Source organism: Tachyglossus aculeatus, chromosome 16 (genome assembly GCF_015852505.1).
Source record: "Tachyglossus aculeatus isolate mTacAcu1 chromosome 16, mTacAcu1.pri, whole genome shotgun sequence".
Lineage (NCBI taxonomy): Eukaryota > Metazoa > Chordata > Mammalia > Monotremata > Tachyglossidae > Tachyglossus > Tachyglossus aculeatus.
This window is the reverse complement of record NC_052081.1, coordinates 35,116,509-35,129,055: the sequence shown is the minus strand read 5'-3', so window position 1 is coordinate 35,129,055 and position 12,547 is coordinate 35,116,509. Positions and strand designations below refer to the sequence as shown.

At 40.6% G+C, this 12,547-nt stretch overlaps 1 protein-coding gene across 1 annotated transcript in view; it reads right to left on the bottom strand.

The window, feature by feature from the left end:
• Window positions 1-12,547, bottom strand: part of CFAP43 (cilia and flagella associated protein 43) — a 75,860-nt gene that overhangs the window by 40,825 nt on the left and 22,488 nt on the right. The window contains exons 12-18 of the mRNA XM_038757537.1: window positions 11,459-11,607; window positions 10,923-11,026; window positions 10,151-10,291; window positions 9,436-9,608; window positions 8,483-8,632; window positions 6,180-6,310; window positions 3,994-4,153 (exon numbers count right to left, since the gene is read on the bottom strand). Of these exons, the coding sequence (XP_038613465.1) occupies window positions 3,994-4,153; window positions 6,180-6,310; window positions 8,483-8,632; window positions 9,436-9,608; window positions 10,151-10,291; window positions 10,923-11,026; window positions 11,459-11,607 (1,008 nt within the window). The remainder of the gene's footprint in view (window positions 1-3,993; window positions 4,154-6,179; window positions 6,311-8,482; window positions 8,633-9,435; window positions 9,609-10,150; window positions 10,292-10,922; window positions 11,027-11,458; window positions 11,608-12,547) is intronic.

The window sequence follows — 12,547 nt, the reverse complement described above, 5'->3', positions numbered from 1 at the left end:
AGGGCTCACAGATTTAATCCCCATTTTCCAGATGAGGTAACTGAGGCACAGAGAAGTTAAGTGACTGGCCCAGAGTGACACAGCTGACAGTTGGCGGAGTCGGGATTTGAACCCATGACCTCTGACTCCAAAGCCCGTGCTCTTTCCACTGAGCAAACTAATCGGGCTGGACAAGCCCATGTCCTACAGGAGGTTCCTAGTATCCATCCCCATTTTACAGATGCGGTAACTGAGGTACGGAGAAGTTAAGTGACTGGCTCAAGGTCACACAGCAGACAAGTGGAAGAGTTGGGATTGGAGCGTTTTCTACTGGAAAGGCTCAACGATCAATAAATCAAAATTTAATCCTGGAGGCCCTTCTGAATTTTTCTCCTAAATTATCTCCGTATCTGCCTCAGTTCTCTACTCTGCTGGTGCTATCTGGTCTGAGCTTAAACCTGCCTATATCATCATCATCATCAATCGTATTTATTGAGCGCTTACTATGTGCAGAGCACTGTACTTCTATGAACTAAAACTTTAGCTTGCTTATGTCCTTTTGAGCCAGTGAACAAACACAGACCCCGTACCATTTTGGTAAAATTAGAAACAAATAAACTGAACTATAAGCTCACACTTCTTTAAGGCTGGCTCCTGACTGTATCTTTCCTGACACAGAGAAACAATGGCAGAGTCAACATGGGGCAAGATATTTTTGAGACATGTAAATGGGCATTTTGGACAGAAATTTGCAAGAGGCAAAACAAACATCTTCAGATTCTCCCTCGAACAGGCAAGATGAATATTTCTGGAGCGAGACACCATTTAGACTGTGAGCCCACTGTTGGGTAGGGACTGTCTCTATATGTTGCCAATTTGGACTTCCCAAGCACTTAGTACAGTGCTCTGCACATAGTAAGCGCTCAATAAATACAATTGGTGATGATGATGATGATGATAAATCCAACCTGAGGGCTGGTCCCAGTAGCCTGATGCCAGCAGATTCACCTACTTAATAGGCTTAGTTTCAGCCATTTCCACCTTTTCTCACCCCTGACTCTGATTTTTACTTTGTTGCTGCCTTGGAAAACTTTGAGAAAACAAAGCATCATTAAACTGATAATAATAAAGGGAAAAAGAAGGGTTTTGGGAGAGCTATTTTGTTCTTAATCTTTAGAGTTATTCGGCCTAACAGCTGGAGCTAAATGAAATGACCACAACAAAGAGGAAAAATAATTTCATAAAGACAAAAAAGAAAGCTGCTTCTTTCTCCTAGAAAAAAAACCGCTGGCACCTCCTGCACCCAGGCTGGTTCCATAGCAGAGGAAAAAAAAAATCTAAAACCTAAATTCTTACAAACAGCAAATTTGATTAGAGTAGAGAGGTACACCTAGCTATGCAAATCAGGCAGACTCCTGGGGCCAGCCCAGTTGCAATTTCATGTGAAAAAAAATTCCACCTGAATAACTTCAAATTACTGTCACCCAGACATTAGGTAAAAAGAACAGGTTGCAAAATCCCTATAGTCTGAATGAAAATGAAATTGCTTCCATTTGCACAACTTAGAAAGACCTGGGCTCAGGAATTCTTTTTCTACTGAGCATTATATTTGCCACGGGGCGGCATGACTAATGTAGGGAATAAAAAGGATTAGAAAAGACTGTCTCTGGCAGAGCTTCGATCAATTTTATAGTAAAATGACTTCTCTTAGGAGTCTATTAGATAAACTGATTTCAAAATTTGACTCTTTCTAAATGTCAGACTGGGATAATTGGGAGGTATTATATCTGTCACCTCAGATTGGACACCCCATGTCTGCTAATATAGAGTATTTTTTATTTTTGAAGGGGAACAGAGAAATGGGTGGGAATTATTCCCATAATTGGTATAAAGGAAAAAAGCATGTTGTACTTTTTCTTTTTTTTACAGTAACTGAATCCCTGGGCAATATAGAGTACCATTCTCTGAGGGCTTATACTTCTCTGTGGGAGCAAGGTAAGTCTTCTGGGAGGAATATTACCTCTTTCAAATACTGGGGGATCATTCAATGCAAGGCTGTATGTGCTTTAACTACCAGGGAATAATTGAAGTCCCGGGGAGAATTGGACTCCATTGTTCAGTGTCAGCATTACTTTTCACTTTCACCTTAATGATTAATGTAATAATGATAGTTCAGTCTGGCTATGAGCAAATAAAGTATCAGAGAATAACCGACAGCAGCATATGTGCATAGATGTTCTTTAAAGGCTAAATTAGATCTCCCCAATGCAGTGTCCCAATAAATCACCTAATTGGAACTCTCTCTGCCCTAATGGTGGGGAAAGGAGATTGGAAGGGGTGGGTAAAGACTAATTTTCGTCCATGTATTGCTTCCCATTGCTTAATTCAGTGTTTCACACACGGCAAATGATGAACAAATACTACCGCGATTACTACCAGAGGCGCTCTGGTAGTAGTACTCGAGGCAAGGGGATGGAGGAGGAGTTTCCAGCCCTAAGACTTCATTTGGTGGACAGTTACAGACAGCTAAAATGATTTACCAGCCTGGGCTCACACACATATCTTTACAGCTGCCTGTGATTGGCAAGTTCCATGGGCAAGGGATGTCTGGAAGCTGTCAACCATTAACTAGCTGTATGTTGCAACGAATATAGTTAAACATTGCTCAAAAGAGCAGATAAAATGCCTTAGTTTAGCAGTCTTAAACAGGACTGGTCACAAACTGCTAGATTGGGAAGCCCCTGAGAGACAAGGAATGTATCTAATTCCCAACCGTGTATTTCTCCCAGCCCCTCCTAATGGGAACTGAGAGGCAGTGGTCTGCGCCCAATCAATCAATGGTAGTGATTAAGCACTTACTACGTGCAGAGCAATGTATGTGCAGAGCAATGTATTAAGTGCTACGGAGACTACAATACAACATAGTACACCCAATAAGCACTTAATAAACACTATTCCTCCTACGAGCCCCTTTGGCACTAACTTGAAACTGGGTCTATGGAAAATGTTTTGGGATTGATCTGAGTGAAAGACATGATTGAATTTAAATCTTTTCATAATCTCTCCATTCTTAATGTTTCAAGATGTCAAAACTTATTTTGACCCATTTCTCCTAGCCCCACTGGTGGATTTCTTGACACCGCCACTCCTGACTCCAAACAATGCCGCCAATCCTTTCCTAGCCCCACTGTCTCAGCTGTGCTTCCACTGTTTGTTCCTTTTTTTGCCTCCATCCGCCCTCTCCCTTAGTCTCGGGAGCTTTTGACTCGACTCCTCATCTTCTTCCTTTACTCTGTCAACCTCGTTTGACAATCTTCTCTACCTAAAAGTTGGTTCGGTTCTGGACCCCCTTCTGTTCAACCCACATATTTACTGTGTCACCAAATACTGTCGGCTTTTTCCTTCGCAACAGCTCTAGAATTCACCCCTTCCTCTCCATCCAAACTGCTACCATGCTGTTCCAAGACCTCGACTACTGCGTCACCTTCCTTGCTGATGTCACTGCCCCAAGTCTCTCCCCTCTCTAGTCCATATTTTACTCCAGTTCCTAGATAACCTTTCTAAAAAATTGTTCTGCACCCATCTCCCCCCAAAACCCCAATGGTTGCTTAACCATCTCTGCCACATACAGAAATTCCTCAACATTAGCTTTAAGGCACTCAATCAGCTCTCCTTCCCTGACCTAACCTCACTCTTCTCTCACTACAACCCAGTCTGCACAATTCGCTTCTCTAACATCGACTTACTAATGGTACTTTGATCTAATCTGTCTCACCACCAACCCCTTACTCAAGTTTCTCCTCTGACAATGTAACTCCTGCTGTCTACATAGCTGGTAGAACACTACCGTTTTCCCCATCTTTGAAGCCCTACTAAAATCATATCTCCTTCAAGAAGCCTTTCCCTGACTTTCCTTTCATCTCCCCACCATATTTTCCCTCCTTTCTGCGTCGCCTATCTACTTGGGTCTTTACCCCTTAAAAACACTTCATTACTCAAAGAGCTGTATAGGACCTCAGTTGGTTGGTCTGAAGCAGAATCAGACTGGGAAAGCAAGGACCATTCTTCCATTTCCTTCAAAGTGGATGTTTCCTTGGAAATGCTGGCATCCAGAATGAGGAGACGGGATCCGTAGTATTCGGTAGCTTCATTGATGCGACTTTCTCCGATTTTCCTAAGATGTGAAAAGAACACAGCACCGACTGATTGTGATTTATAGAAAAGGAAAATGAAAGGACAGCGCGAGCGAAGGGATGGAAGCGGGAGTCGAGAGGAAGGAACAACTAGAAGGTTGAGTTGGGAGGAACAAAGAATAGTGGAACGGAGGCTGAAAAGAGCTGATAGGTAATGTGTGGGGCCAGATGGTGGATCCTTAAAGCTTACTGTGAGGAGTTTGGTGCAGAGAGACACAGGGAGTCAGGGGAGGGTTTTGAGGAGAGGAGACTGGGGGGGTTGAGTGATGCTTCAGGAAGATGATCCGTGCAGCCCCGTAAAGTATAAACTGGAGGGGAAAAGCAAACTACAGACTGAGCCCAAGGGGAAACCTATAGATTGGTAGGCTGGCACAATACCTCCCTGTGACCATGTCAACTCCTCATCTCTTTACTAGCATTGTTGTCTATTACTCCCATAACTTTCCAGCTGTTTAGAGTGAGGCCGCTGTTTTGGCCATGAAGCTTTCCGGTCTGGACTCCCAGCCACACTCATTCCAGGCTTCCAACGATACCTGAGCCTCCCAGTTGGGTGGAAGGGCAGGAAGGGGTTGAGGGTTCTTCCTGATCTAATAGTAATTCAAAATCTACCTGCCCCTCCCAAGCCACTTGCTTCCCACTCCCAAGTCCATCCCTCATTTTGCCCCAGCACTCAAAATTTAAAGTTAGCCTCCACGGCCGCATGGAAAAGTCTGAAAATATTTGGTATTTCAGCTAAGGTAGCATCGTGTTTTTATTTCAGTAAATCTAAGGGATTTTGGCTTAAAAAATATTGAATGATAATTGTGTTATTTGTTACGCCCTTACTATGGGTTAGGCAATGTACTAAGCACCAAGGTAGTTACAAGATGATCAGGTTGGCCCAAGGGAGGCTCACAGGTTGAGGTGGAAGGAGAAGAGGAATTGACTGCCCATTCTAGAGATGAGGAAACAGAGGCACAGAAAATTTAGGTGTCTGACCCAAGGTAACCTAGCAGGCAAGTGGTAGAGCTTGGATTAGGATCCAGGCCCTCAAACTCCCAGGTCTGTGTTCTTTCCATTAGGCCACATTGCTTCCCTTGCTGCTTGGGTTTTATTTTTATCTTTTAAATTGGGGGTAAAATCACGTTTAACTGTTAACCATATTTCTTTTTAATTTCATGTTTTATTTTAGCTTAAAAATCACAAATTTTCCAATTCAGGCGATTCTTGAAAAATAAACTTGGGAAGGGGTTGGCCCTAATGCCCCTCACTGAAGGGGAGATGATGAGAAAGGGTTTCACTGGGCCAGAGCTGCTGCAGCTGGGGACTCTCCCCTAGGTGGGAACCTTAAGTGAGGGGAGGGCTAGGGAAATCTGAGGGAGAGCAGGCACAAAAGCAGGAGGCTCTGCACTAAGTAGCAGCAGTTCTCTTCTTTCTTCCTGCTTCCTTGTCTCCTATGAGGCTGTTCTTTTTGGTGTTTCAAAAAAACTCATATTTACATTGTTTTGCTTCAAAAGTGGAGTGGGGTTAAGGAAAGAAAGAGGGGAAAAAGAAGAGGAGGGTACAGATATACCCAATGTAGACAAAGGAGGAGGGTGGAGTTGGGAGTGGGAAGTGATTATCTTATATCTAGCCCAGCGCCTAGTACAATGTGGGCATAGAAGTGAACACTTAGCAAATCCCATTTTATTATTATTATTTTTAGGCACCAAGTGGTGGCAAGCCACACATTTAATGCAGAACCACATGAAGCCCTAGGAACAGAGAGACACAATTTGTTTTTTTTTTTTCCAGGTTTAAAACCTGAATCTAAAAACAGTTCTTTGGAGAATGTATGGATCAGAAAGGGTAAAACCTGAAAAACCTATTGCCAAGTATTTGTGATTGAAATTACAGTATAACACAATACACATGAGCTGTAGGCCAGCAGATGTATTTCATGGTAATGGGATGAAGAAGATTTTGTGATAACTTTTTAAACTTTTCAGGGCTTGTATCACAAATATCTCCTGCTCATCTTGTACTTACTTCCATTTCAAACAAACAAGGGCACCATCATCCATACCACTGGCAAGTATGGTCTGGCCATCCATAGAAAATGTCAATGCGCGAATTCCTTGTCCATGGTACGAATGGCATCGAACTCGAGCAAAGGTTTCCTGAATGATTAGAGAAACAACAAGGAGCGATCCCATATTTGGTCCTAGGGCAGTCTTAATTGAATAGAATTTACGGTGAGTCTTCTTAAAAATTAACATCTACTTTCAGACCATTTAAAAATCACTTAGTTCCTTTCATTTTATGATGGACAAAGACTAAGGGTCAGTGTTTGCAGGTTCTGGCTTTGAGTTGCTAGTCACTAATGATTTGGATATCCAGTGCTTAGAACAGTGCTTGGCACATAGTAAGCGCTTAACAAATACCATCATTATTATTATATTCATTCATTCAACTGTATTTATTGAGCCCTTACTGTGTGCAGAGCACTGTACTAAGCGCCTGGGAAGTACAAGTTGGCAACACATAGAGACGGTCCCTACCCAACAACGGGCTCACAGTCTAGAAATCATCATTATATGATGATAATACCTCAGATTTATAGACCTCAAAGTCCATTTACACCTACTATTGTGTTTATTCTTATAATACCCCTGGAAAGTAGGGTGTGCAGGGATAATTTAACATATAGAGTCTAAGGCATGGAGAGATTAGATTAGGGCAGCAAAATTCTCCATTTAGCTTAAAGCGAAGGAGAAGGGTCATAAATCAGGCCAAAGAACCAAAGGTCTGAGAAACCCCAGAAAGAAATTTAGAGGAGGGGGAAAAAACCCGATAGTTGTTGATTCAAGAACACCATAAAGTCACAAGGATTTTGTCTAGAGAAGAAAGCCATAAAATACAAAGGTTGTGAGATTACTTTAGTATGTGTAAAGAACAAATAGATGATGAGGCAAAGAAAACTAGAGAAAACTTGCAAAAAACATGCCTTTGTGACTGAGGGCAGCATAATAGAGCAATCGTTGATGAGTAATGTCAAACATTTGCCTGATATGTCAGATCTAGGCACTAGAAATCTCAATCTAATAATAAATACTCCTAGATGATCTGAGCGATCTTTGAAAGATAAGAATAAGGTTGTGTCAGTCATATTTTCAGCAGCAAAATACCTAGAGAAAAAACATGTGATAAGAAAATAATGATTTACTTTTCTCTGAACTTTGCTGTTAAGACCATTCAGCCTTCCAGCAGCAGCAGCCTTCCAGCAGCAGATAGCATAGTGCTTTTTAAAAATAATAACAGTGCTATTTCTTAAGTGCTTATTAAATGAAAGGCACTGTACTAAGTGCTAGGGTGGATACAAGCAAATTGGATTGAACATAGTCCCTGGTCCACATGGGGCTCAGAGTCTCAATCCCCATTTTACAGATGAGGTAACTGAGGCACAGAGAAGTGAAGTGGTCACACAGCAGGCAAGTGTTGGAGCCAGGATTCATTCATTCATTCATTCAATCGTATTTATTGAGCGCTTACTGTGTGCAGAGCACTGTACTGAGCGCTTGGGAAGTACAAGTTGGCAACATATAGAGACGGTCCCTATCGAACAGCGGGCTCACAGTCTAGAAGGGGCTCAGAACCCAGGTCCTCTAACTCCCAGGCTCATGCTCTATCCACTAGGCTACACAGCTCAGGATCTATTGCTTTATTGTTTTCCTATAATTTTTGTGATCTATTGCTTTATTCTTAGATAAGAACTCCTGTGATATTTTAAAGAGCTCGTTTTCAATTTTTATAGTCATCCAAAAGTTTCATGTAGCTTTTCCACTCACTATTAATGCATATTTCTCTTCTTCTGTTTTTGTTACAGTAACTATAATGCATTGTTATTATATCATGCTCCATGTTTGTTCATAAAGATGCATAAATAAAGATTACTGCAAAGAGAGGATTGTTTCACCGAACTTACAGATGCAAAAAGTGATTTCGTCCAGGGTCAGATAGTAACTGGGGAAAGAATTAGCACAGACAGGGTAGTGCTCAATAACGACCACTGACTGACTGATTGATTGATTGATTGATACTCTTTTCACTAAAGCCTGCTGTCAATAACCTTCTCTCAGACTTTCAATACTTTGGAGTAAGGAACCAAAGGCCACACATACATTATCTTTCTCTTTAAGTGCATTGCTAAAGTAATAAAAAAGAACTCAAATACGCAGTTGTAAGAAAAAAATTCCAAGTTCTTTTCCAAAATTTTCTAAAGATTCCTTTAGACTAATATTAACTTCTCACAACTTTGAGAGATTTGTAAGATTCCAAGCATTAATATTTACCAAAGTCAAAGCATCACGGATACACAATATGCCATCTTTGGCTATTGATGCCAACCACCTGCCATGAGGCGACAAATAGAGCTTTCCAGTTCCAAACTGTCTGCTTTGCAGCTTCTTCTCTAGGAAAATATTTGTTGCGTTTTTATTATTCTGTCATTGAAAGAGAAAACATGAAGGCATATTTAAAATAATGAAAATTATTTTTACTGCCAAAAAAAGAAAAGAATGGCTTCAGTGATACAGCTTACTCGTCAAGTCAGCTTTGTTATGGGCAACCATTTGGAAAGTTTTGGAAAAGGTATAAAAAGAATACCATTGCCAACTATAAAACTTAAATCCACATTCTGATAAGATTTAGTAGATTATGGGCATACAGCTGCCCAACAAGACATACAAACTAGGACACAGTTGGTAATGGTTTGATACCTAATCCAGCACAGAACCATCCCATGATCCATTGATTAGTGCAATAATCAGTATTTATGATATAATTATTCTCAAGATTATACTATTCTAAAATCAGAACTAAATATGGCCACTTTTAAATGGTCCACCTTTGATTATCAAATCAGATGGCATCCATAGGAACAGTCTGTTCACATCTGAATAATTTTGTTAAACTCCTACTAAATCCGTAATGTTCTCCTCTGAGAATCAGGCATTTGTAACATTAGTTTTAGACATCAGTAAAGTGTCTGTTATGTCTGAACGTGTCTCTTATATTGTTATATAGTACTCTCCCAAGCGCTTAGTACAGTGCTCGGCACGCAGTAAGTGCTCAATAAATACACTTGATTGATTGAAGTGCTCTATGGTGGACTGCCAATGAAAGTAGATAGACCTATTACCTACGACAGATGCAGATGTCTAATTGATATGAAAAATTGGTAAGGGATATCACATCATATTTACATGTTATTTCATGTTAAAAAAAATAGGCAACTAAAGAATACCTCTTCAAGAAGAGGGTAGGTACAGATGAACGGTACTTTTCTGCAGTAGCCATATATTAGCTTCCTTTCAAGGGCCAATACAGCTGAAGATAAAGAGTGATTAATTTCATACTGGTGCATGTGTATAAGTTCATTCTTCAGTATTCCTCTTTCATTTACCCAGTTAGCAGAGTCTATACGATTTGGAGGAAAGAAGAGATCACTTTGACAACAGCAAGTTTCCACTTCACATAAAGAATCATAGCAATTTAACTTTATGTCTTAATTGTAAAATAAGTAACTCTTAAAAAGACAATTAAGGGTAGTGGAGCAACAGGGAGTTAAGGCTGTGAATCAAATGATATTTATTTTATGCACGTGTTCGGGATCCTCCATTGATATTAAATTGAGTGATATAAGATACATTATTTAACCTCTCTGGGTAAAAACAGGTGGAAAGAAAATTTGCATTTAAAGCTGCCTGCTGCCCACACATAGTGTGATGCTTGGCTCTCCACATACAATGAACTTTTCTACTAGAAAAACAAATGAATAGATGATTGAATGGCCAGCCCCCTATCCTTTTCTTCTCCACACCCTATCCCATTTCTCTTAGTATATTTTCAATCAGCAATTTAAATTTCCTGAAAATAAATTAGGGGTATGTGTGTCTACAGGGATGGTGGTGATAGTAGGGGGGGTGGAGTAAGGAAGAGTAATAGATCCCACTTTTTACCAGTTAAGATTTCTTCAGACAGGGAAAACATTTCCAGCTTGCATCTTTCACCGTCTGGAAGCCCGATAAGCACAATCACATCAACTAAATTTGTCTCCTTGTGATAGACTGTAGAAAGCTGTTGGATTTCACCTGATATCACTAAGAGCACACAGAACACACAGAATAAAGTATCCACTACAACAGGTTTTACACTTTTGCTTCTCCCAATACAGTACATCAAAGTAAAGACTTCTGAATCTGTATGTATCTGGGGCAAAGGTATTTAATTCACAGAGTTCCCACACATCCAAAATTAAAGTCACTTTAATCACAGCGGTAGTCGAGCAGTGGGAAAGTAAATTTGGGCAGACTTCTGGGTCTCTCTATTCCTAATACTTCTGCCTGAAACAAAAGCATTAGAAGTAAAGGGATTTACTATTCATGATCTAACAACTGTTTCAACATTACCCATACCTGGGGTTACATTTGATTTTTGTATACATATTAGTTGAAAGGGCTATAGCTTGCTCACAAGACCAAATCAAAAGGACATAAATGCAACCATGATTTTGATATCTCTATTAGAAGAAAAATATCGCAGCACTATCCAAAAAGAAAACACAGTACAAGAGTAATTTTAAAACAAGGAAAAGTCTCTATTCCAAAAAATTTGCTTTGCAAAATGAGGAATATTTCCAAAAGAAACTAATCCCTTACACCGAGCACAGAGGGAAGAAAAGGTTCACTATCAATACCACCAAATCCAGTAATTGGTGTATATGTACATTACCTGTACACCCAAGAATCTGGAATAATTTTGAGGGTTTGGAATTTAAAATGAAGATATGTCCATCTTGAGATACCGTTATTAGATAAAGGCCTCCCTGGTCGTAACTACAATAAAAATGCATTTCATTACAATACAGTTTTTCCCGCTCTGAAAATGCCAACTATTTGAAAAGACTCCCAGGCCTGTGCTCTATTTATCTAGACCTATAATGATGCAATGGCTTTACGGTTCTACGTTCTACCGCCTATAGTGTGGCCAATAGGCCTAGTTTCCAATTTTCCAATTGTTGGGTGACTGACAATTTAGATAGGGTGAGTTCAGTTGGGCTGAAGGCACATTCTTTGAGACTGATTCAAATTACTGTTTAGCTAAGTTTCCAATTTTCCTATTGTTGGGTGACTGACAATTTAGACAGGGTGAGTTCAGTTGGGCTGAAGGCACATTCTTTGAGACTGATTCAAATTACTGTTAAGGTAAGCAGTAGGCCTGTACGACTATTTCCTAGGCTAATGGTCGACAGTTTCGGAAATACTTACTGCACATACTGCAAAGGACTCGGGGAAGGAAAAACTCTGTAGACGACCCGAGGGAATTCTACTGTTGAGACGTCGATGAAGTGGATGTGGCCCGAAGTGGCCCCCACAGCAGCTGAAAGCGAGGAAGGGCAGCAAGCCATATCCGCTACCTAGTTAAAAGAACAGACCCCAAGTACTCAGAACTTTTATCATTCACTTGGTTAACTGATTTTGACAGTATGTTCATTAAGGCTGGTGAACGTTACCAAATTATCTAGATAATTTGGGGTCTAAAAATTCATCTCAAATATCGAAATAGTTCATGTTAAATTACGTAGATATTTGAAGTGAAAGTATTTTATTAATTCATGAATGAAGCAGCATGGCTAAGAGAAGCAGCATGGCTCAGTGGAAAGAGCACGGGCTTGGAAGCCAGAGGGCATGGGTTCTAATGCCGGCTCCGCCACTTGTCAGCTGTGTGACTTTGGGCAAGTCACTTAACTTCTCTGGGCCTCAGTTACCTCATCTATAAAATGGGGATTAGGACTGTGAGCCCCCCGTGGGACAACCTGATCACCTTGTATCCCCCCCCCAGTGCTTAGAACAATGCTTTGCACATAGTAAGCGCTTAACAAATGCCATCATTATTATTATTATTTGTTAAGTGCTCACTTTGTGTCAAGCACTGTTCTAAGCTCCGGGGTAGATACGGTTGATCATATTGGACACATGGGGCTCACAGTCTAAGTAGGAGTGGAGGGCAGTATTAAATCGCCATTTTACAGATGAGGAAAGTAGGGCCCGAAGAAGTTAAGTGACTTGCCCAAGGTCACACAACAGGCAATTGGCAGAGCTGAGATTAGAAGCCAGCTCCTCTTGACTTCCATGCCTGTGCTCTTTCCTCTTGGCCAAGCTGCTTTTACGATAATATTTCCTCAAAAATCGTTTTCACTGCAGGAAAAAAAAGACAACATCTTGACGGATCACAGGCCTCATTAAAAAAATCTAACGTGACATTAACTGCAAACTTGTTATGGGGAGGGAATATGTCCCTAATTCTGCATATTGTGCTTTCCCGAGCACTTAGTACAGTGCTCTGCACACAGTAAG